The 23945-nt window shown below is 55.1% G+C and overlaps 2 protein-coding genes across 8 annotated transcripts in view; one reads left to right on the top strand and one right to left on the bottom strand.

The window, feature by feature from the left end:
• RASAL1 (RAS protein activator like 1) overlaps nucleotides 1-19199 on the top strand; it is a 30711-nt gene extending 11512 nt beyond the window's left edge. For 2 of the 7 annotated variants that reach the window (XM_069541308.1, XM_069541310.1), the window contains 16 exons: nucleotides 734-863; nucleotides 3152-3233; nucleotides 3377-3508; nucleotides 5298-5386; nucleotides 5646-5763; nucleotides 5897-6050; nucleotides 6428-6492; nucleotides 6786-6898; nucleotides 8960-9152; nucleotides 11840-11977; nucleotides 12539-12683; nucleotides 13889-14061; nucleotides 15161-15298; nucleotides 15386-15521; nucleotides 16257-16377; nucleotides 16730-17354. In XM_069541308.1, the coding sequence (XP_069397409.1) occupies nucleotides 734-863; nucleotides 3152-3233; nucleotides 3377-3508; nucleotides 5298-5386; nucleotides 5646-5763; nucleotides 5897-6050; nucleotides 6428-6492; nucleotides 6786-6898; nucleotides 8960-9152; nucleotides 11840-11977; nucleotides 12539-12683; nucleotides 13889-14061; nucleotides 15161-15298; nucleotides 15386-15521; nucleotides 16257-16377; nucleotides 16730-17003 (2201 nt within the window). In that variant the 3' untranslated portion in view covers nucleotides 17004-17354. The other 5 variants (XR_009521677.2, XM_060028130.1, XM_069541309.1 and 2 more) reach the window with 5 other exon arrangements.
• A 736-nt stretch (nucleotides 19200-19935) lies between these two features.
• The window catches only part of DTX1 (deltex E3 ubiquitin ligase 1), a 36877-nt gene continuing 32867 nt past the window's right edge, over nucleotides 19936-23945 (bottom strand). Inside the window, exons 4-10 of the mRNA XM_060028133.1 lie at nucleotides 23604-23665; nucleotides 23084-23245; nucleotides 22720-22781; nucleotides 21934-22092; nucleotides 21678-21839; nucleotides 21498-21587; nucleotides 19936-20769 (exon numbers count right to left, since the gene is read on the bottom strand). Coding sequence (XP_059884116.1) covers nucleotides 20545-20769; nucleotides 21498-21587; nucleotides 21678-21839; nucleotides 21934-22092; nucleotides 22720-22781; nucleotides 23084-23245; nucleotides 23604-23665 — 922 coding nt within the window. The 3' untranslated portion in view covers nucleotides 19936-20544. The remainder of the gene's footprint in view (nucleotides 20770-21497; nucleotides 21588-21677; nucleotides 21840-21933; nucleotides 22093-22719; nucleotides 22782-23083; nucleotides 23246-23603; nucleotides 23666-23945) is intronic.

The following is a 23945-nucleotide window of genomic DNA, read 5'->3' as shown; positions in this document are numbered from 1 at the left end:
GGAAGTCAGTGAACAATATCTCTAAAGTGTTGAGGGAAATGAGAGAGAGGGAGAAGGAGAGAGGGAGAGGTTAAGACTGAGACTAAGATTGACTTGATTGATTCAAGCAGAGAGCCTGAATGAAGGCTCAGAGATAGGAATGTCCAAGTTTTTTTTGTTTTTTGTTTTTTTCCGTGGTACACCGGCCTCTCACTGTTGCAGCCTCTCCCGTTGCGGAGCACAGGCTCCGGATGCACAGGCTCTGGACGCGCAGGCTCAGCGGCCATGGCTCACGGGCCTAGCCACTCCGCGGCATGTGGGATCTTCCCGGACCGGGGCACGAACCCGTGTTCCCTGCATCGGCAGGCGGACTTTCAACCACTGCGCCACCAGGGAAGCCCCCAAGGTTTTTATTGAGGGGGGAGTATATTGGGACTAAATGATGCGGGGCTTTATGTATCAGGATGAAGAGTGTGATAGTACATGGTTAGGGGCATTGGCCCTAGAACTATACTGCCTGTGTTTAAATCCTAGCTCTGCTGTTTACTAGCTGTGGGATCATGGGCAAAGCTCCTTCCTCGCTGTGCCTCATTTTCCTCATCTGGAAGTAGGGATAATTACAGTACCTACAACAGAAAGCTAACATGAGAGGTCCAAGACTCAATACCTTTTTAATGTTAATTGAATTTTTAAGTTAATGCACTGTCTAGACCACGGTAGGTGCTTAATGAATGTTAGTGCCTGCGCCCTCCAGGAATTGATAGCTGGATCAACCTGAGCCATGTGGACCCTGATGCAGAGGTGCAGGGTGAGATCTGCCTGGCCGTGCAGATGCTGGAGGATGTGAGGGGCCGTTGTCTTCGCTGTCACGTGCTCCAGGCCAGGTATGGTCATGATGGGGGATTGGATGGGAGGATGGTCTGGGATTGAGCAGAAATCCACTGGGTCCTCCTGCCTTGAGACCACCTCTCTCCTGGCACACTTCTGGGCTCACAACCAGGATCCTTGGCAGGCAAACGGTCCAAGCTCACCAGGTTGCAAATTTCTTGGGTTAAAGCACAAACAAAATCTTTGTTGGGGCCCCAGTGACTAGCAACCAAAGGCCAGATACTCAGGATGACCAGACAGATGAGTGTGGAGGTGTATTAATCAAATTGTAAGTGATAGACACCCAGTTCATACTGGCTTAAGCAGATTGGCTTGTATGAATGGCATGTAGCTTCAGGCATGGCTGGATCCAGGTGCTCCAACAGTGACATCAGGACTCTGTAGAAATAGATTCCTTGGATGTCTTTTGTATTAACTTCATCCTCAGACAGTCTCTCCCCCAGGTAGGGGCAAAGATGACCCCAGAAGCCCCAGACTGGCATGCTATCAACTTGGCAGCTCCAATGGAGAAAGAACTTCTGTCTTTCACCATTTCCAACCAATATCCTGGGACTAATTCTTATTGACCCAATCTGGGGTACATGCCTATCACTAAACCAATTACACTGACTCTGACTGGTCAGGCCTGAGTTCCAAGCCCATTCCTGTAGTGGAAGGAGGGATCAACTCACATAAGTCATGTGGACTGGGAGAGAGGGAGGGATAGGTCCTGTCCCAAAGAAACATAAGAAGGAAGACGGATGCAGGACCAGTAAAACCCACAGATGAACCTCCAGGGGCAGCAGCTTCTGGGATATTCATCTTCCTTCTTGCCTATTTATCACTCCTCTCTGTTTCTCAGCTCCCCCATTCCTCTATTTCCTTAAATACTTCCACTCCTCTTTTCCCTCCCATCTCCTATCTTGTTTTCTGCCTTTTATTTCAACACCTTACTCCCTCGACCCTTACTTTTAGGCCAGTCCTTGCCCAGGTTGGGCTGGATCTCTGTTTCTAGTTTGCTCTGTGACCTTAAAGCCCTATCTTGCCCTCTCTGTGCCTCTCCTACAACCTCCAGATTTCTGTCCCCAGCTGGGGCTCCCTGGAGTCTGGATGAAGTAGCAGGCAGGCATAGGACAAACAAAAGGACTCAGTATGGGGCAGGGACACCTCATCTGCTGTGTGCCTATGACCTCCTCCCCAGCCACAAAGCTGTGCAGGATCCTTGCAAGCAGGAGAGGGACTGATTGCAGTCGCTTAGCAACTAGGCTGGCTCCTAGGAAACCAAAGAAGGCTTTGGATGCCGAGCAGGGGTGGGAGAGGAGCAGCGGGAGGAAACAAGCAGCCCCTGGGTGTGTGTGTGTGGGAATGTCCCTGGATTTGGGGGACCTTGGGAAGGAGGGGTGGGAGAGGCTGACTGGGGTGAGCCTTTGAGTTGTCATGGCAACCAGAGGCAGGCGGTCCCTGCTTCATGCCTTTTCTTCGTCCTAGGCACAGTGTGGGCATGAGTGTTTGTTGAGTGAATGAGTGAGCTGAGCACTTACCACCTGCCGGCTGCTATGCTGAGCCCTTTACACATATTGTCACATTTAACCCTTGGCCCTGTGACGTTGGTCTGTTATTACTCCAATTTTCCAGATGAAGAAACTGAGGCTCAGGGAGGTGAAGTAAATTTTCCCAGTGTCACCCAGCCAGTGAATGGGAGAGTCAGGTTTTGAACCCTGGCATCTGGCATCTGGTCTCCCATCCAGGGGCTCCAGGGAAACTGAGGCTCCCTTCCCCCTCCTCACTGCACCTTCACCTGCTGCTTTGTGATGTTCAACTTGACCTTTCGGTGCCTCAGTTTCCTTCCCTAGAAAATAGGGGCGTAGTAGTGTGTCCTCGTAGGGTAGCATTAGTCAATAGGAAGATACTAGGGGCATAGTAGTGTGTCCTCGTAGGGTAGCATTAGTCAATAGGAAGATACTAGGGGCATAGTAGTGTGTCCTCGTAGGGTAGCATTAGTCAATAGGGAGATACTAGGGGCATAGTAGTGTGTCCTCGTAGGGTAGCATTAGTCAATAGGGAGATACTAGGGGCATAGTAGTGTGTCCTCGTAGGGTAGCATTAGTCAATAGGAAGATACTGGGCTTGGATGGCTCTGGTGAGGGATGCTCCTCACTGGATCCCTACAATGGGGTAGTTCGTTGCCTTGGAAACCAGCAGCCTTTGAATGGTCTACCCTGAACCCCCTTTCCAAGGTCCAGCTTGGGTCTTGCTCCTCAAGGGTCCTGTGACCCCCCCCACCCCTTACTTCATCTGTCCCCAGGGACCTGGCCCCTCGAGACATCTCCGGCACATCTGACCCATTTGCACGTGTGTTTTGGGGCAGCCAGAGCTTGGAGACTTCGGTAAGTGGTGTAGCGGAGCTGGGAGAGTGGGGCATCAGGTGACCTTGGGAAAGCCACTTAACCTCTCTGAAGCTCAGTTTTACCATCTGTAAAATGGGGACAGTGGTCGCATTAGCTCTCTCTCTCACTCCCTCCTTTCCCAGACCATCAAGAAGACTCGCTTCCCACACTGGGATGAGGTGCTGGAGCTGCGGGAGATGCCAGGTCCCCCATCCCCGCTGCGGGTGGAGCTCTGGGACTGGGACATGGTTGGCAAGAATGACTTCTTGGGCATGGTGAGCACGCCCCCCCCCAACACCCCCCTCCCCTGACACCCTCCATGGCTTCCCATTGCCTCCAGGGGGGAAGGGGGAGATGGGCTGGGCATCTTCGGGCTTGCTTGGAAGGGTAGATGTGAAGGCTGCCTCATCAGGTCCCCTGGCCAGGCCTGGGTGATGGAGTGCCATTGTTCCATTGGTGCAGGAACCTGTCCAAGGTCACAGGGTGGGCCCAGATTCTTATTCTGGGATGAGAGTACCCAGGATGACTGTGTGCTAGCCCTGTGCTAAGTGCTTCTCCAGCATCACCTCATTGGTCATCATCACCTGATGACCACTGTTAAGAGGCTAGGACCATTGTTGTCCCCGTTTTACAGATGGGAAAATGAAGGTTCAGAGAGGTTAAGTGGCTTTCCCAAGGTCATATGATTAAGAAATGGCAGAGTCAAGATTTGAGTTCAGGTCTCTCTGATTCCAGAATCTAAGTCTAACTCTTACTCCTGGAAGCACTGGGCTCAAGGTCTTTCTCTTGGAACCTCAGTCTTCCCATCTGTAAAATGCGTGATTTTTCTTGCCTCTCAGTAGTAGTGGATGTATACTCAGACTTGACAGTTTTTGGGTTTTTTTCAGCCGCACTGCGTAATCAGGGGTTGAACCTGGGCTGCGGCAGTGAAAACACTAAATCCTAACCACTAGGCCACCAGGGAACTCCAAAGGCTGACAGTTTTTAAAAGGAGGCGATATTAGAGCAAATAAGAGGAAGACTTGGTTATGCACTCCTGGTGGGACTATAAAATGGTGCAGCGGCTTTGGAAAATGGTCTGGCAATTCCTCAAATGATTAAAGATAGAGTTACCACATGACCCGGCAGTTCTACTCCTAGGTGTGTACCAAAGAGAAATGAAAATTTATATCCACACCAAATAGGTTACATTAATGTTCATAGCAGCATCGTTCATAATAACCAAAAGTAGAAACAGCCCAAATGTCTATCAACAGATGAACGAATAAACAAAATGTAGTATATCTACACAATGGAATATTATTCAGCCATAAAAAGGAACAAAGTACTGACACATGCTACAACGTGGATGAACTTTGAAAACACAATGCTAAGCGAAAGAAGTCCGTCCCAAACCTCCCACATCTTATATGATTTAATTTATATGAGATGTCTAATACGAGCGAATCTATAAAGACATAAAGTAGATAAGTTGTTGCCAGGGGCTGGGGGATGGGGAGTGATTGCTAATGGGTATAGGCCTTTTTTTGGTGGGGGAACTGATAGAAAGCGGACTGAAATTAGTGGTGATGGTCACACAACTCTGTGAATATACTAAAAACCACTGAATTACACGCTTTAAATCAGTGAATTGTATGGGATGTGAATTATATCTCTGTAAAGTTGTTATTTAAAAAGAGAGGGAGGTGGGGCTTGCGGGCCTTCTGGACTGTCTTTATTATTTATTTAGTTACCTTTGGCCGCGCCACTGGACCACCAGGGAATTCCCTTTATGCCTTTTGATAGATGCAAGTTTCGTCCCTAAACAGAGCTGAAAATACACTCAGTCCAGACATGCTGTCTCTAGCAGCTGTGTAACCTCGGGCAAGTCACTCCACTTCTCTGAACCTCAGTTTCCTCAACTGTAAATTAAGTGTCCCCTGGAGGCCCTCAGGATACGGTATGGGAGGAGGAGGTAGCCCTTGGGGGGCTTTGCCGCCCCTCCTTGGGTGGGCAGCCCGACCTCTTCTTCCAGGGCTGGGTGGGGCAGAGCTCTGCTGAGGGTCTGTGTGTCCCCCCCCACAGGTGGAGTTCCCCCCGCAGGTCCTCCAGCAGAATCCGCCCAATGGCTGGTTCCACCTCCTGCCCTTTCCCAGAGCGGAGGAGGATTCTGGGTAAACGTGGGTGCAGAAGGAGGAGGCTGGGCTGGAACCATGTTGGGTACCACCTTCAGCTTGTATTATTACAGTATTTATACCGGTTGATATCTGTTCACACCTGTTTATACTGGCCACACCTGCCCACACCTGTCCACACCTGTCTTGTTTTACAAATATCTATGCTCTTTACCTGTACTCACACCTGACTATCTTGGCTCACCGCGCTGGCCCATACATACTTACGTTCCTTCACCTGTGATCTGGCCCTGGCCAGGGGGAGCCTGGGTGCTCTTCGGCTGAAGGTGCGCCTGACCGAGGACCGCGTCCTGCCCTCCCAGTACTACCAGCCACTCAGGGAGTTGCTCATGGAGTCTGTGCTGGGGCCGGCAGAGGTGGGTGCGTCACTGCGGGTGGGCAGGGATCTGGATCATGGCCTCCCCTTGCTTCAGGGATGTCTAGCTGGGCTTTTCTGCTTTGGGGTCCCAGGGCCCCAGGCCACCTCTCCTGCCTCCTGTCCTTGTGCAGGAAGATGCTGCCAGCCCCCTGGCTGTCCTGGAGGAGCTGACCTCGGGGGACTGCCGCCAGGAGCTTGCCACCAAGCTGGTGAAGCTCTTTCTTGGCCAGGGCCTGGCTGGGCCCTTTCTGGACTATCTCACCCGGCGTGAGGTGGCACGGACCAGTGAGTTGCCTGCATGACCCTCATGCATCACTCCCCAAGGATGAGTCTGCAGCGCGTCTCTGGGAGAGAAATGGGGGGGCCTCAGGCAGAGGGCAGGGGCTGCTGTGTCTGTATGTGTCGGAGGTGGCACGAGCTGTGCACTCCCAGTCAGCTGGGAGCATGGTCCTGGGTTCAGGCCCTGGTTTTGCTACTCATGAGCTGTGTGACCCTAGGCAGCTCACTTAACCACTCTGGGCCTTTGTACTGTGAACGGAGTTGACGTTGCAAATCTCCTCAATTCCTGAGGCTGGAAGAATCATGACCCCCACCTTGGGTGGGTGGGGTGAGGTGGATTCAGCCACCCAAATCCCAGCAAACACTTCCCTCTGTCCTCCCAGCTGACCCCAACACCCTCTTCCGTTCTAACTCCCTGGCATCCAAGTCAATGGAACAGTTTCTGAAGGTGAGTTGGTGAAGGCCTAGGGGGGCCCGACAGCAGCTTCCTCAAGGGAACTCCCTTCCCAGTGCTTACTCGGACCCCAGAGCTTGGCCAGCCTCAGGTAGCACTGGGTGACTGAGCTGCGGTGCTGGTGGCTGGTGGCTGGCCTAGCCCTGAGTCGCACCCCAACCCCAGCCCTTGGGCAGGCCCCCGCCTCGCTCTGAACCTCTCCCTGCGTGGTCCCCCTGACCCTCGCTCACGGGCACACCCTGGCCTCGCCCTCAGCCCCGCCCCGTGTGGTGCCCCCCTGCCCCCAGCTCGTGGGCATGCCCTACCTGCACGAGGTCCTGAGGCCGGTGATTAACCGCGTCTTCGAGGAGAAGAAGTACATGGAGCTGGACCCGTGCAAGATGGACCTGGGCCGCACCAGGTGAGCCAAGCCTGAGGGGTGAACCGTCCACGGGCCCCTTGTCTGCCTGCAGCCTTGTCAGGCCGGGTCTCTGCCGACTGCCCCCCACCCCTCCCTCCAGCACGACTGCTCAGGAGCCCCGCATTCTACCTCAAAGCCTCCCCTGCAAGCGCCCAGCCCCTCAGACGGTGTCATGCAGTGGTTATGGGCAGGACTCTGAGACATGAGCTCCCGGGGTCCAAATCCCAGCTCTGCCACACCTGCTGGGCAAGTTACTTAAACCCCCGTGAATATCTACCTGATGGATTGTCATGAGAATTAATTGAGTTATATGCACAAAGCCCAGCATTAACTAATACTCCATAAGTACTAGTTATTTCTGTTATCGTGGTGGTGGTGGCTGAGGCCCTTGGGGGAGGGCCCCGCGTGGGTCTGCGAGCAGAGGTGGCATCCTGCAGCGCTCGATGACATGGGGTTAGGGAGCAGGGCAGTGATGGGGTCAGGGGAGTCAGTTCATGCCTCCCTGGGCTCCTCCTTTCTTTTTTTGTTTTGGCCGTGCCGTGTAGCATACGGGATCTTAGTTCCCTGACCAGGGATCGAACCCGCGCCCCCTGCAGTGCAAGTGCAGAGTCTTAACCAGTGGACCGCCAGGGAAGCCCATGGGCTCCTCCTTTATTGCCAGGACTTTCCTCCTCCAGCTAGGGTGGGCGGGCTTGTTCCTGCCAAGCCATCCGAGCCGGTTGCTGGGCAGTCCATTGGGGACCATGGTGGAGGCAGGAGAGGGTCTTTCCTTCACTTTGGGCCTTGCCCAACAAGTGCTGCCCTCACCTTCCAACCACCCCGGAGGCAGGTATTAGGACCCTTTTTACAGATGAGGAAACTGAGGCTCAGAGAGGGGAGGTCACCTGCCTAAGCTTGCACAGTTGGGAAGTTGCAAAGTGGGGATTTGAATCCAGGCCCTGAGCAGAAGGGCAGAGTCCATCTGTGAAACCCCTAGGCCAGGGCTTTTCCCGGCACCCCTGGCAAGGATGGTGGGAGTCAGTGGGCGCCCGCAGGGAGCTGGAGCATCCAGGAAACTGGGCAGACTCTGGAACCGGCAGTCTTGAGTTATAATCTCTGTTCTGCCACCTATTTGCAAGGGGACCTCTCTGAGCCTCAGTTTCCTCATCTGTTAAATGGGAACAATCAGCCTACTTAATCTAACATTGGGTTGCCATTAGGATTAAATGATTCAATGCCAGAGACAATTAGTTCAGGGCTTAGCTTGTTGGGTCCAGGGCACAGTGGGGCTGAGAACCCCCAGTCTGGCTTCCATGGAATTCACAATCTGAGGGTAGATAAGACAGACCCTAAACCTGCATGGGGACAGGAAGGAAGGGAGCAAGATCATTGCAGGTAGAAAAGTGCTATTCCATCGTCTATTCAACGAAACAATTGTTAAGCACCTACTATGTGCCAGGCACTGGGCTGAAAGCTGAGTTCGTAGCAGGGAGAAAATGGACACAAGTCCCTCTTCTCGGGGGAGACAGATAATAAACTAAAGAAGAAGGTTATTGCAGGCGATCAGTGGAAAGGAGGGAGATAAAGTGAGGGAGGGTCCTGGCAAGAGCCAGGAGCAGGGGAGGGGCTTGCGATATTCCGTAGGGTGTCACAGGGACAGCCTCCCAGAGAAGGGGACATGGAAGCAAAGACTTGGAGGAGTTGAGGGAGGGAGTCGTGCACAGATCTGCTGGAAGAGTGTTCCAGGCAAGGGGAACCGCAAGTGCAAAGGCCCTGGGGCAGGAGTGTGTGTCTGGCAGGTCCATGCTGAAAATGCACTGAACCAGGGTCCGTGATGATGAGCAGTGGGGGAGGGATGGCCTCTTTGAGGAGGTGATTCCCAGCAGGGGGATCAGCAGGTACAAAGGCCCCAAGACAGAAATAAGCTCCGTGTGTTGAAGCAGCTGCAGTGGGTGGTAGGAGGGGAGACCATGGAGATGGGATGGGAAGGTGGGTGCTCTCTGAGCTCAGTTGGGGCCCATGGAGGGTTTTGAGCAGGCAGATGCCAGGCTCTGAGGCGGAGCCCTCCACTTGCTCCCCCAGGAGAATCTCCTTCAAGGGTGCGCCCTCCGAGGAGCACGTGCGGGAGGCCAGCCTGGGACTGCTGACGGGCTACCTGGAGCCCATCGTGGATACCATTGTGGGCTCCGTGGGGCGCTGCCCGCCCGCCATCCGTCTCGCCTTCAAGCAGCTGCGCCAGTGTGTGGAGGAGCGCTTTCCCCAGGCAGAGCACAAGGTGGGCCAGGCACTCGCATTGGGCAGATGGGGAGACTGAGGCTGGGGAGGGGCAGTAGCTTGTCCAGGGTCACAGGGAGAGGAAGGGCAGGGGCGGGACAAAACCTGAGCTGCCTACGCTGACGTGCTGTGTGTCTTGGCAGAAGCGGGGACAGTGTTCTGATAGGATCTGGGACCCAGGGGTGATGATGATGATGATGATGATGATGATAATAATAATAGCAGTTAACACTATATATAGCCCTTTCTAGGAGTCAGACCTTGTTTTACATATTTATTACCTCGTCTAGTCTTCGCTTCCACCCTACGAGCCGGGTGCCAGTATTATTCCATTTTACAGAGGAGGAAACTGAGGCCCAGGGAGGTTAAGTTACACAGCTAGGAGCGGGTAGTGATGGGATAGGCACCCACCCAGGCAGACTCCTGAACCTGTGCTCATAACCACCAAATAATACAGTCTGGCGCAAAGCAAGTGCTTCTTAAATTCCAGCTATTAGAGAGACAGAGAGACAGAGATGGCTGGCACACAGGACTCAGTAGCAGACACCTAACATAAAGTCTAAAAAGAAATCCCTGCACATGCTAGTGCTTTTCTAATACTGATACAAAATTGAACTCTAGGTGCTGTAGGGTTCAGGCAGGTGAGGTAAATGAACAGAGCAGTCAAGGTGTTGGACAGTAGGGAGTGGTAGGGACTGTGGCAAACTGGAGCTCCCACAGCTTGTCTTAAAGGGGCAGATCCAGACAATCAATTATTGCCATGTAGGAATGGGGACCCAATATTGCCTGATCTTCAGAGTTTTTTTGTTTTTTAATCCAACAGTCTGGATTTTATGTGTGGAATCTTATTTTTTAAATTTTGGCACTAGTTTACCTAACAACAATAACACAACAATAATACTTTGAGCCAATCATTACACGTTTGCAGCTGGACTGGCCTGTGGGTTGCCAGTTTGAGACCCCCAGGTTTAATGCTCAGCATGCCTTCCGAGGTGGCAGTCACGGTCCTTGCTTACAAATGACACCGAGTGAGGCTAGGTCTTACGCAGCACTGACATAATAGAAATGCAGACTGGGGTTCGCTTTGCAGAAAGGTCTAGGACCTGCTAAATGTTGGAGATGTAATGGCCCAACCCCTAGAGCCTGGGTTAAGAGGTCCTGATTTATGCCACACCTCTCCCCACTTACAGATGGGGAAACCGAGGCCCAGAGAGGTGAGGCACCTTGGCCAAGAGTCGTGGACTCAAGGCTAGGCCTCCAGACTCGCAGTGGGAACCTCTTCCTTCTTCCCTCATCCCCGCCTGAGGGTTGAGCTCTGGGCCTCCAAACTGGGACATGGGTGATTTACCCCACAGCTGCAGGGCTCTTGCCTGGGTTGCCAGTGGAGGTGCTAAGTGGGACACAGCCAAGTCAGGGAGGAAGGGAGGGAAGCGGGAGGCCAGCGCCCCAGACAGCCTGGCCCTTGTGGGAGGAACCAAGATCAATGACACCCAAGTGTCCCCCAGTTTTCAGCCTCCATGGTAGGCAGAGGCCATGGGCAGGGAGCAGGGACTTCCTCAGGCCCACGAGGATGGGTGGGGTCGCAGGAACCCAAGGGAGCCCCTTTCTTTGCCGCTCTGATACTTGTTCCTCCTTCTTAAGAAAGGAGGAAGTTGATGAGCTGATATCAAAGGCTAAAATTACCCTGGAACATGGTGGGCTGGGGGGGGCAGCCTTGGGGGCAGTTCAGGGTTCCAGATGAGTGGGACCTCCACCCTCACCTCTGGGCAGCTCCAGGTGCCCAGCTGCTGTCAGGGCTCACTGTCAACGGCAGAGATGCCCCCGGGAAGTTGGCACACACCCAGAGAGGGTATTGTCTTATGTGTGAATACAACCCGTAAATAAACACTGCAGCACATTCTCGGGCTAAATATAGCTTGGTGAGTGTGAGGGGTAGGTGAGGAGCCCCCTGGGGGGAGCTTGCACCCAGGATAGAGAGACACCTTCTCCCCAAGTCCCCTCTGCTGGAGCTGGGGGCACCAGCCTTACGTGCATGCAGGTGGGCCAGGCCTGGGTCTCACACAGAGGGGCGCCATGCTTTACAGTTTGCAGGGGGCAGAGGCTGGCAAGGGAGCCAGCTGAACTGGGTTCACCACTGAGCCTCAGTTTCCTCATCTGGAAAACAGAGATAATAGTATCTACCCCCATGGGATTGCTTTAGGAGTAAAGGTGACAGTTCAGGCTTAGTTTTTGACACTCCGTAGCTAGTGTTGAATTCAGGAGAGTGTGGTGAAGAGCAGAGTTCAAATCCTGCCTGGGTTCAAATCCTGGCTCTGCCACTTATAGCTGTGTGGCCTTGGGCAAGTCACCTGACACCTCTGAGCCTCTGGTTCCTCAGCTGTAAACTGGGAATAATGATGATGCCTCTTTCATAGGGCTGTGCCCGTAGCACAGTGCTTGGCACAAAGCAGACTCTGAGGCTGTTTGGCTAATTCTGATCGTGCAGGATTGGTATTATTACTCCATTTTCCAGGTGGGGAAACTGAGGCCCAGAGAGGAAAAGCCTCCTCGGCAGACCAGGATGGCCTCCTGACCTGTCTCCCATTCTACTTCCCCTTGTACCACCAATCTTTAGTCCTTGCTGCCTCAGTTTCCCCAGCTGAGAAGTGGATTTGAGGGGCCCCTCTCACCTGCCGCTCCTCTCCGCAGGATGTGAAGAACCTGGCCATAAGTGGCTTTCTCTTCCTGCGATTCTTCGCTCCTGCCATCCTCACCCCGAAGCTGTTTGACCTTCGGGACCAGCACGCAGATCCCCAGACCAGACGCTCACTGCTGCTGCTTGCCAAGGTGCCGGCAGTGGAGCCCCCCCATCTCGGGTGCCCTTAGCCAGTGAGAAGCATGGGAGGAACAGAGTGGAGGCCGGACCCATGGAAGACCCAAATGAGGCCCAGAGAAACCTCTGTTTGAAACGGCACCATTAGCTTTCCATCCTGAATGTGAAAGCATTCATTTCTCTTTCTAATTCCCTCTTTGGAACAAAACCCCTACCCTTCCAGGGGGAAAGCGGGAAGCAGGCTAGCAGTCATTTATGCCTTAGTATGAATTAGACCATCCTTTGCAAAGGGGCCACATTCTGAGGTTCTGATGGGCTCGAGTATGCATGATGGCATCAAGCAGTCCTGAATGGGGTTATCTGGGTTCAGGAGGGGACAAAATAAAAGCACTGGGGATACATATCTGTGCACAGAGAGGGACAGATATCATCTAAAGCAGGTGCTGCTAGGAGTTTTCTCCTTTTATTGAGCACTGATTTGGGAGCCAGGACTCTGGGGCTCTGTTCTGGATCTACAGAGGGCCTTCCTCACTGCAGTGACCTTGGTGCTGGCATCCCCTGCTTCTTTGCTCCAGGCTGTGCAGAGCATTGGAAACCTGGGCCAGCAGCTGGGCCAGGGCAAGGAGCTGTGGATGGCCCCCCTACACCCCTTCCTGCTGCAGAGTATTTCACGTGTGAGAGACTTCCTGGACCAGCTGGTGGATGTGGATGGGAAGGAGGGTGAGTTCCTGTGGCCCTGCCACAGCCAGCTTGTCATTCCACTGGACCCTCGGGACCTGCCCTTCTACCACCCCTCCTCCACCCCTAGCACTGAGACCGTGGACCTGTGGGTCAGCTAGTCAGTCAACAAACATTTCCTGGCACATACCGTGCTAGGTCCCACAGACGAACAGACTCAGGCCCTCCAGACCATTCCAGCCCGTGTGGAGATGTGAGTGGGAATCGTGGCATGGTACTCATGCAATTGACAAATATCTATTAAGTGCCTACTTTGTAATAGCCACTGTTCCAGGTGCTGGGGAAACAGCAGTGGACGAAACAGAAGAAAGTCCTGCTCTCTTGGAAGTTTTATTCTAGTGGAGACAACAAGCTGTGAACAAGATTAATTACCAAATCACATGTGTTAATGGAGTGATAAGTGCTTAGGAGAAAAAATAAAAGAGGGAAGGGAATATTGGGCTGGGGGTGGCAGGTCATTCTTTTAGAGAGGGTGGCCAGGAATGGCCTCACTAGGGTGATATTAGAATAAGACCTGAAAGAGGACAGAGAGCAAGCCATGAGGATCCTGGGGAAGTGTTCCAGGCTGGGCACAGCATGTGCAAAGGCCCTGAGGTGGGGACAGAGAGTGACAGTGAGGGGGCCAGTGAAGAAGAATGAATGAGAGGGAGTGAAAGAGAGGTGAGGGGGGCAGATCATGTGGGGTTGCTGGAAGGATTTTGGCTTTCACCTGGAGTGAAATGGAACTACGGGATAGTTTTAAGCAGAGGAGTTGGGGGTGAGTCTGTATCAGAGTGTGGGGCCCGGGTTATGAGACAGTTGGGTCCAAGTCACATAGGAGCAGCCTGTCAAAATGTGGAGGCCTGGTTGTGGCCTGATGAGGTCCCTGTGTGCTGGGGAGGGCCTGTGTCTGGACCCCTAAGGGTGGCTAGATCCAGGGCACTCCCTGGACTGACTCCATAAGGCGTGGCTCCCCCTGCTGGCTGCCTGCACACCCCTCAAGCTGGAAAGGGATCGCCAAGGCCAGCTCTGGGCCCCCCACTCCCTGACACCCCCAGTCCCCATTCCCTATGGAGAAAGTGGAGTCCAAAGTCATCTTCTCCATCCTCCTGCCTCTAGGGGAGCCAAGAATCACACTCCTCCATGAGGCCCTCGGCAGGTTGAGCCCGGGTGGGAAGGGTTCACAGTCCCCCCTCCCCATTTCCCAGAGCCTGGGGGCCCAGCCAGGGCCCTGGTCCCGCCCTCGGTGACCGTTCGAGAAGGCTACCTGCTCAAGCGCAAGGAAGAGCCCGCCGGCCTGGCCACACGCTTTGCGTTCAAGAAGCGCTACTTCCGGCTCAGCGGGGAGATGCTCTCCTACTCTAGGAGTCCTGAGTGTCAGGTGGGGCTCCAGCCCACTGTGGAGGGTTTTCCAGGGGTGGCCTCACTCACAGAGCTGCCTCTTTGTACCCAGGGAGATACTGAGGTCCAGGAGGGGACAAGGACTGCCCAAGGCCCCGTGGCAGCTTAGCAAGTCCAAACTCTGAGGCCAGGCTCTGCTCATATCTTTGGGTCAGTGTGGGCACAGGACACGGACAGGCAAACGCCTACACATAGCATCAAACATTCTTCAGAACATGCACCTCTGGTGGCTGGGACGTATCCTCCCAGATGTGGACATGCACAGGGCATGGGCACTGCTTAAGCCCACTCAGATGTGACCACCCAGGTCTCTGCCCACATACCACAGAGACTCACAATTGGATCTGTTCACCCAGAGGTACATGCCCGGCTGGACAGGCACTCACATCCAGACATTTGTTCACTCATTCATTCATCCATCAAGCCTTTATTCGAGCACCTACTGTGTACCATGCAGTGTTCTAGTCACTGGAGATACCATAGTAAACAAGACATAAACTCCCTGCCCTCATGGGGCTGCCATTCAAGCCTAGCACAAACTGAGACACACACTGGATCTACCCATTTCTGTGTCTGCACAGCTACAGACCATAATAGCTAACACTGGAGAGGGTGCCCACAACTTCTTCTTTCTACTTTGTCAGCAGAGTGTAGATTCTAGAGTTCAACTCTCTGGGTTTCAATTCTGGCTCCACCAGCTGAGTGACCACAGGAGGGTCCTTTAATCCTCCTGTGCCTCAGTTTCCTCATCTATAAGTTGGGAGGAATAATAGACCCAGCCTCAGAAATGTGTTGTAATGATGAAATAAGTGGAGAAATGTATCGTGCTTAAACTACATCTCAAGCGCTGTGTCGGGGTTGCGATGGTGGAAACTGCTGTCCAGAGACGTTGTCACTTAGAGAGTGATGGGCCAGGACTGCAGGACTCACGGAACTGCCAAGTGGACACGCACATAGCACAGATGCGCGGGGTGAATGTCCCCACGCCAAGGCACACACCCACAGGAAAGCTGTCCCTGGGCACAGCCACGCCAGCCCCAGCCCCCGGCCGGCCCGGCAGCGACAGTCCTCTCTCACAGACGCGATCCTCCATGCCGGTGTCGCACATCCGCGCCGTGGAGCGCGTGGACGAGGGCGCCTTCCAGCTGCCGCACGTGATGCAGGTGGTGACGCAGGACGGCGCGGGAGCGCTGCACACCACCTACCTCCAGTGCAAGGTGAGGCGCTGCGAATATGAGGGAGGAGCGGAGGGAGCCCCTTGGGTCCCACCCCACCTCTGACCGCCGCCCACCAACTCCCTGAAGAACGTGAACGAGCTCAACCAGTGGCTATCGGCCCTGCGCAAGGCCAGCGCCCCCAATCCGGACAAGCTGGCCGCTTGGCACCCCGGTGCGTTCCGCAGCGCTCACTGGACCTGCTGCCACCAGGCCGAGCGCTCAGGTGAGGGGGCGGGGAGGGGCGGACTCAGGCCCCGCCCTCCACACCTGCCAATCAGAGAGTGTCCCACCTCATCCTGGGTTGGCGCTGCAACTTTGGGCGAGTTCCTTAACCTCTCTCTTGCCTTGAAGTCTCCCCAAGTGTGAAATGGGGTTGATAATAGTGTCCACCTTGTAGGGTTGCTGTGAGGAGTAAATAAGTTGACATATGCAAAGCAATTAGAACACTGCCTGGCACACAGATATCTTTCAAGCAGCCACTAAACACCGGGCGTCTAGTGGTTCACAGACATCAGGCTTGCTCTCAAGGAAAACAAGTGAATAACCAGACCATGTAATACAGTGTTACAAGTGCCAAGGTGCGGCTTTTGAGACTCCAGAGAACACCTCTGACCCAGCCCCAGGGTAGGACAGCAAGGAGGGCTTCCTGGAGTAGGTGCCACTTAAATGTGACCTGAGAAGGATAAGAGTTAAGTAGTGAAGTTGGAGGAAGGAAGAGTGTTTCAGGCAGAGCAAACGTGGACTGAAGGATTGAAAAAGATCTGTGGCTGGAGCATAGAATGTGGGAGGGGGATGGAGAGAAGTGAGACTATGGCTCTTCTGGGCGAAGGTTGAGGCGGTGGGGCTGAGGGAAGTAGTAGGTTTGAAGGGTGACTTTAGAGGCAGAAGGGGCAGGGCTTGGCCATGGGGCTTCTGAAAGGGGAATGGGAGGTTAATGATGATGCCGTGTTCCCCTCAGCTGCCGGTTGCAGCCGCACACACTCAGCCGTCACCCTGGGGGACTGGAGTGACCCGCTGGATCCCGATGCTGAGACCCAAATGGTGTATCGGCAGTTGCTTCTAGGGCGGGACCGGCTCAGGTGGGTCCTCCCCACCACCCAGCCCACTTCACTATGCCCTGCTGGGGCAGCTACCCACTGTGCCCTCCCCATGTCCACATGTTCTTTCTTTCCATGTGCATCTGATGAGCTTCTGGGGGTGCAGGCTCCAGGGAAGGACGGGGAAGCATCCTCAGGTGGACCCTAATGTGGAACTGGATCTTGGGATCTTTTTTTTTTTTTAATTTTTACTTTTTGGTCATGCTACGCAGCATGTGGGGTCTTAGTTCCCTGATGAGGGATCGAACCCGCACCCACTGCATTGGAAGCACAGAATCTTAACCACTGGACCGCCAGGGAAGTCCCATGCATCTTGGGATCTTTTTATACCCAGGACTCCAGAGACAGAGGGCACAGAGCTTGGATGTGTCCCTCCACCTTGCTGGCTGGCCTCAGGATCACTGTCATTCAGTGACGGAGATGTGTTCCAACTCATAGTGTGGGTTCTGAAGCTGGCCTGCCTGGGTTCAAATCCTGGACTGGCTACTCACTGGCTGTGTGATCTCGGGCGAGTTGCTTACCTTCTCTACCTCAGTTTCCTCATCTGGAAAATAAGGGTACCAATTGTACATACCTCATGGTGTTGTCCTAAGGAACAAATGAGCTAATACAGGTAAAGCACTTTGTAGGTGCCTGGCCACATAATTAACTTTCAATAAAGGGTAACAATTATTATTATGCTCTGTGACCTTAGGTAAGTTACATTACTTCTCTGTGTCTCAGTGATCATCTGTATAACGGCGCTAACAGTAAGTACCTACATGTGTTTTGTGCTAATTAAATGAGTTTAAACATGTAAAGGGCTTAGAATAGGATCTGACATGCTATAAATGTTTGCTGTGATGATGAGGATGGTTTAGTGGGAACCTGTAATGTCTCCGTCAACCAGCAGAATCTCTGGGTTCGAGAGCAGCATTGGGACTCAGGAACCAGCTTGGTTTTCCCCCTCTTAACTTTCAGGATGAAATTCCTGGAGGATTCCACCCTGGATACGACTCCCGAGGCAGACACAGAGAAGGGCTCCAGTGCCACGGAAGGTAAGGGGATAAGGAGGTCCCTCTTCTTTGCCCTCTCTGATACCTCCCACAACTTGCTCAGCACCCCGCCCTGTCCTCCCCTCCCACTCTCCTCTTTCCAGTCCACCAGCAGGCCAGTGGCTGTGTGTATGCGGCCCAGGCACATTTTAGGATCTCAGGGCACCAGGCACATATGGGGCCTGAGGAAGCCACTGGATCTGAATTACAGCAGCCTGCCCTGGCCTCGCTGAGCCCCTGTGGCCTCCTTTTCTTTCTCCCAGGGGCCTGTCCTGCTGCCCTGGCTCACCAGAGAGAGGCAGCTGCCCGTCTGCTGGAGGTGCTCGCAGACCTGGATCAAGCCCACGAGGAGTTCCAGCCTCAGGAGCAGCGGAAGGTGGCCCCGGGCCCCCTGAGGCCCTGAGGACACGCCAGAGCCAGCCTGAAAGGAGGCGAAAAGAGCCGGTGGGCCCTTCTCAGCGTCCCCTGGCCCAGGAGTCTCCTCGTGGCTGTCTGGTACCTCGTGGCTGCTGTGGCTTGCAGGCCCCTGGAGATATCCTAATCCCATGTGTCCTAAGCTGAGAACCCAGGCATGGAAACCCTTTGGCAGGGTACCATCCTTGCACTGAATGAGTCTTACCCTCTGGGTTGAGGCACTCTGGAGTGGATGGAATAAGGAACCTGACCCACTTGTCTCAGCCTGAGGTTTCTGCTTCACAGGACTGGCCCCACACTGACATGGCCAGCCTGGCCCCGAGCTGCTGGATACGGCTGTACCTGAATCCCTGATGCCCATGTGGCCTTGTTGGCCCAGATAGGCACTAAACAGGCTCAGCCCTTCTGTTTTCATGTCTGCCAATCCCTGTAGCCACATTGATCCTCCTGAACCCTGTCCTTGGCCGAGAATCCTAACCACAAGCCTCCAGAATCAGGTGCCCTCAGGAATAACTGAGGCCGAGAGCCCAGCGTGCGTGACTCAGACCCTCGGGAGACTTTGGACCAGGCTCTTTCCCTCTCTTTGAGCCTCAGTTTACCCTGTATAAAATGAGGAGGGAGTGAGTCTAGATGTGTGGTTTTCAAAATGGGTTCCATGGGGATAGCGTGGGAGCCAGGGAGGGATTTCTCAGACTGTGGTTCAAAGCCCACCCTCAGGTTGTCTGCTAGAAATGCAGATTCCTGGGACCGCCCCCAGATCTTCTGAATCAGCATCTGAGGGAGCGTGAGGGCAGGAATCAGGGTTTGAAACAAGTTCCACAGGTGATGTGGTTGCACATGAGATTTGAGGACCATGGGGCTGGGTGGTTTTGTACATTGAGGTGAGATTTTGTTTGAGAATTAATCACAGAAGGTAAAGTGTTTGGGAACACCCAACTGGCAGAATTGGAAGGGCCTCCAAAGACTCATTTCCAGTTTTGTGTGACTAGAGGGTAGGACAGAAACCTAAGCCTATCTGGCTGGGGGAGTGGGGTGTGGTGGCGGTAACATGGACCAGATGCAGTGCTACCCTGAGCGTGGCCGGAAGGGGTCGCCTGGAGCCGTGGCGTCCACCACAGCTTCCTAGCATCCTGGAATGTTGCAGAGACTGACAGGAGACTTGCTGCAGATCCCGGGATACGTCCCTGTCTCTCCCTAGACAGAACCTGGTCCTCCTCCCTGAGGGCAGAGGCTGGGGCGCTGAGGTTCCAACGAGCCGATCACGGCGTCTCCCAGCTCCTCCATATTTTCCAGGAGGCTGGCAGCTCCCAGCCTGAGTTCCTGGTTCCTAGTAATTGTACCAGGGAGCAGCTGTGTGCATTGCCGTGCGCGTGCTTGAGAGCAGAGCTTTCACCTGTGCCCTCTTGGGGACTAGGATTGGGAGGGTCTGCCTCTGCCACCATCACACTCCCTGCCTGCCCCAGGACAAGAGAAGTATGGGGACCCTCCATCTCCAGCTGCCCAAGGCTGACGGGGCAATGGTCCTGGGTCATTTTGTTGCAAGCGCCCCCATGGGATGGACCGAAAGCCCCCAGAAACAGAGCCACGCACACCCCTTCTTGACAGGAAAAGACCCAGCGGAGGAGGAGAAAGACCATTTATTTCTCCACCCACAGTGGGACTGGTAGATTTTCAAAAGAGCAATCACTGGCGTCCCTTTAAATCTTGGCTGACTTCCGCCGTGGCAGCCAATCAACAGAGGCAGAGCTGGTGAGTTGCCTGGGCAACAGGCCCCTGGTTGGCCGAGACCATCAGCCACCCCGCTGCCCACTTCCAAGGAAAGGGAAATGGACTCTTTGCTGTCCGGTCTGCTTTTTAAACCTGCTGGCCTAAGCCAGGCCCTCCTTGTCTCACTCCTGAAGCCAGATGCTCCAGCCTTTGGATCTTGACATTGGGAGCGATTTGGTGGAGAGAATGGGGTGGGGAGGAAAGGAAAACAGTGCCTTTATCAGGGACAGACATAAGGCCTGGGGATGGCAGGGGAGAAGAAGGAGGTCAGGGTCGCGGAAGGATGAAGAGACACAAGCACAAAATAAGATTCTCCTCGTCTGTCTCCCTGGCCCGCCCCTTTGCAAAACTGCTGAATATTCTGGGAGCTTCCACCCTGTGGGCCCACAGCTGCCCATCAGCGGGTGGCAGAGATGGGGGGAGGCTGAGGCTCCCAAGTGCCCCCTTTTCTCCCGGACCCTCACCAAGCCCCCAAGTGCTTGACCCGAGTCCTTTTGTTTGCAGACAAGCCTGTACAGATGCGATAGACACAGATGGGAATCCACATGGAGTATCACCACAGGGGTCTTTCTGTCTCTTCCCCCCCAGTCTGGGGGTAAGTAGAGGCACGTGGGTGTGCGTGCATGTGTTCAACAGGACACGTGTGTTTGCGTGAGGGGGTGGGGCTCTCTGTCTTTTTGGTAGGGAGGTTGCTGTGGTTTCCGGTACACCCTTGCGACCCTCTCAGGTAGCTAGGGTCGAAGCCGGCTGGCCCGCCATCCTCCCATCATCCCAACTGCTACCAGCCAAATCCTGGGAACGCTTCTGGTTCCTCCTGCAGGCTCCTCCCCAGCCCTGAACCTGGGCCGCCAGGACACACCTGGCGGAGGGGAGGCATGTGCTGCATGTGCTGGACCAGGGGCAAAGCAGGAGGGAAGGTGGACAGCCTTGGGCCTCAGGCCTTGGCCACAGCCTCGGACACACCCTGGGCTGTGAGCTCTGCCAGCACGTTGTCTAGGTAGCTAGCGTCTGGGTAGCCGTGGCCCGTGAGGTTGGATCCAAACTCGGTCTTGTGGTGGATCTCGTTCCACACCACGGTGTCCGACTCGCCCGTGGTGTTGGATGTGCCGATGGTGAAGATAAGTCTCCGCTCCCAGGCGGTGATGAGCAGCCTCAGCACCTGGAGGGCGGGGCAGGCAAGGGTCACAGCCAGCCCCACCCACAGCCGGAGTCCCTCCCTGACCACACTGTGGCTCCCCTGCAGGATTCCCTGTGGCTGCCCGGCTTGGCCACTTCCTTCCCTAGACTGGCTCCCACTCTGAGCTCCCTCAGTAAAAGCACTTTCCATGTTATCAGCCTGTTTCTCTGGGGCGAAGGGTCTCAAACTGATGGCCCTCAGCTGTGTTTGGTTTGGACCTCATGCTGTATCAAAGAGCCACTTTGTGACTTTGTTGGCAATATTCAAAAACCCGGGGATCTCACGTGAAAATCAGAATTTCTGGCTTCTCTTGAAAAACAAAAAGTAAAAGCAGACAGTCTCTAGCGTGGCAGTGAAGAACCTAGACTGCTTGGGTTCAAATCCAGGCTCCACTGTTTGCTAGCTGTGTGACCTTGGGCAAGTTACTTGCCCTCTCTGAGGCTTCGTTTCTTTATCTCTAAAATGAGGTCAAGACCTTGACTTCAGCGGGCTGGTGAATGAGATGAGGTGTGTGAGGTGGGCTGGTGAACGAGATGAGGTGTGTGAGGCGACTGGCAGGGCTAGACACACAAACACAGACACACACTCACACACTGGGTGGTTATGGTCAGTGCTGGTGCAGGGACTGGGGAGAACGGGGACCACAGGTCCAGCTGATGGCGGCTGGGGGCCCAGCCTGCTCCCATATCCCCGCGCCCTCAAGCACCCACCTTCCGGCCCTTCTCATTGTTGGGCAGATAGCAGTGGCGTGGGAAGCCTCTTGCAGTGAACTTCTTGCCTGGGTTGGGGTGCTCGGGGCCCTGTGGGAGAGGCAGCAGGGGCTTGAACCACAGACAGCGGCGGTGGCAGTGGCCTCGGGAGGGCTCAACGCTAGGGGCCTGGGGGCTTACCTGGATGCCTGTGGGGATGTCGTAGACGATGCGGATGGTCTGGGTGTCAGCGAAGCCAGGCAGCGAGTGGGGGATGAGGTGAAACTCCATCTTCCCGGGTGGCTGAGTGCCCGTCTTCTCCCCGTAGATGGCCTTGCAGGTGGGGCACTGCAGGCTGCCATCCTGGGGTGGGGGAGAGTGGCCGTGAAGTCCCCAGGTGTCCTGGCCCCGCCCGGCCCCCCTGCCTACTCCCCACCCACTGCCCCACCCAGCCCACCTTGTTGCCATTGGAGTACATGGCCACGAGGCACAGCAGGTGGTACATGTGGCCACAGCGGCCCAGGCGGCCCACGAGCTCAGGTCGGACGCCCTTGTGCCGAAGCACGCCCTCGTAGCCGGAGGCTGTGACCAGCCGCTCCATGCAGATGGTACAGTCCTGGGGGAGGGGGCACAGACGGGAGACTGAGGACTGGGGAGGGCGGGACACCCTTCCCCAGTCAGCGCTGCTCCTGGGCAGGGGCCAGACACCCTATCCCCCAAGGGCAAGAGACCACCCCCTCTCTGGTCCCCATCTATCAGAAGGAGAGGACACCCCCAGGTACTGAATTCAGACACATGCAGAGGAAGAGATGGCTTGCTCACACCCCCCTCCAGAAGGATTAAAGGCTTAACGATCAAAAGCAAAACTTAAACACATTTGGTGGAAAATATGGGTAAAAATAAGCTGCAAACGGGAGGGGCTGCTGCGGCGAGAGGCCTGCGCGCCGAGGCAGGAGTGGCCCCCGCTCGCTGCGGCTGGAAAGGACCCACGCGCAGCAATGAAGACCCAACGCAGCCAAAAAAAAAAAAAAAGCTGCAAAACTAAGATTGATCAGTGTGATTCTGTTAAACGTAGCATTTCTGTTCATCAAAAGACGCTGTAAGAAAGTGAGAAGGCAAACCCACAAACTGGGAGAAGAGACTGTAACACCTAGAACCAGGTGAGGAGGTGAGGGCTGGGCTCTCCATCTCTGGAGGTGAGGCTGCCTGTCCCCCGCACAGGTACCCTCCCCTAGGGGCTCACCTCATCAGGTGGGTTCTTCACCTTCTGCATGTACCTTCGGACCACATCCTCAGGGTTCTTACCTGCAAGGACAGAGTGGGGGTGGGCTTGAGGGTACCCAGAGTCTAGTCCTGAGGGCTTGGCCGAGGACAGGGTCACGGGTCAGAGGGGTGGGGTCAGAAGCTGTAAGGGTTGGCAGGAGTCACATGTCAAGGGTTGCTCGAGGTTTGATGTAATCGGAGTTGGTGGCGAATGGTGCCAGGGAACCAGAACTGAGATGGGGTCACAAGTCTTTAGACCAAATTGGAGTTGAAGGGCCAGAGGGGTTGCGGTCAAAGGTTAGTGGGGTCAAGTTCGGGGTCAGGATCGGGCGCGGGAGGCATACTCCTCTTGAGGTGCTTCTTCTTGGTCTTGCGGCACACCCCGGGCACACCTGGCACGGGCTTCACGTCGCTCTTGCTCACGGGCGGTGGGTGCAGGATGGGCTTGGGGGCCCGCGTCAGGCACACGGGCAGCCCCGCAGCGCAGAGCAGAATCCCGGTCATCCCTGGGGGGCGGCGGCGACAGTCAGGGGGCGGGATGCTCATCCAGGTCCCGCCCGCCCTGCTCTCCCAACATCGCGTGGACCCATGGGGTCTCTCCCCAGACTCCGCCCATCTGGTAAGCCCAGGAATCCTCAGATGGGTGGGTGGGGTGCCCGATGGGCCCCGCCCACTTAGCTCCCACCCACGGTTGAAGCCAAGTGGAGTCCCTTCTGCGGGCCCCATGGACCCCAGTGTTATGGCCCAAAGGCAGGGGGTGTGTCCTCTTGGCCACGCCCTCCAAGGGGACGGGCCAAGGGGCCGACAGGTGGGGCTGCCACCTTGTGGGCCCCGCCCTTCTTTCCCGTCCTGGACTGGACTCACCTGCCAGGGCCGGGTGGACTGGCCCCGTACCATTCAAGTTCTTCACCGGGAGCGCAGGGACCCTGAGGGGAGAAGAGAAGAGGCTGCAGCCCCCCCCCGCACCAGAAGATCAGGGGACTCTGCTTTGCCTTCTGGCTCTGGCTCGTGGCCATACTCTGACCCGTTTGTGCCTGTCCCAGTTATCTAGAACGACCACCAGGGAACTCCATTCCTACTCTGACATCCTTCTATTATGGAGTTCGGTGTGAGCAGGACCTCCGCGCCTGTGATAACGGAATGAACCCCTAGACTTAGTACTGACCCTCCCCTACTCCACAGCTGGCCTCCTCCCTGGTGAGCGCA

Source organism: Delphinus delphis, chromosome 13, assembly GCF_949987515.2.
Source record: "Delphinus delphis chromosome 13, mDelDel1.2, whole genome shotgun sequence".
NCBI classification, from domain to species: domain Eukaryota; kingdom Metazoa; phylum Chordata; class Mammalia; order Artiodactyla; family Delphinidae; genus Delphinus; species Delphinus delphis.
The sequence above is the reverse complement of the archived record's forward strand: the minus strand, read 5'-3'. Positions and strand labels throughout refer to the sequence as shown.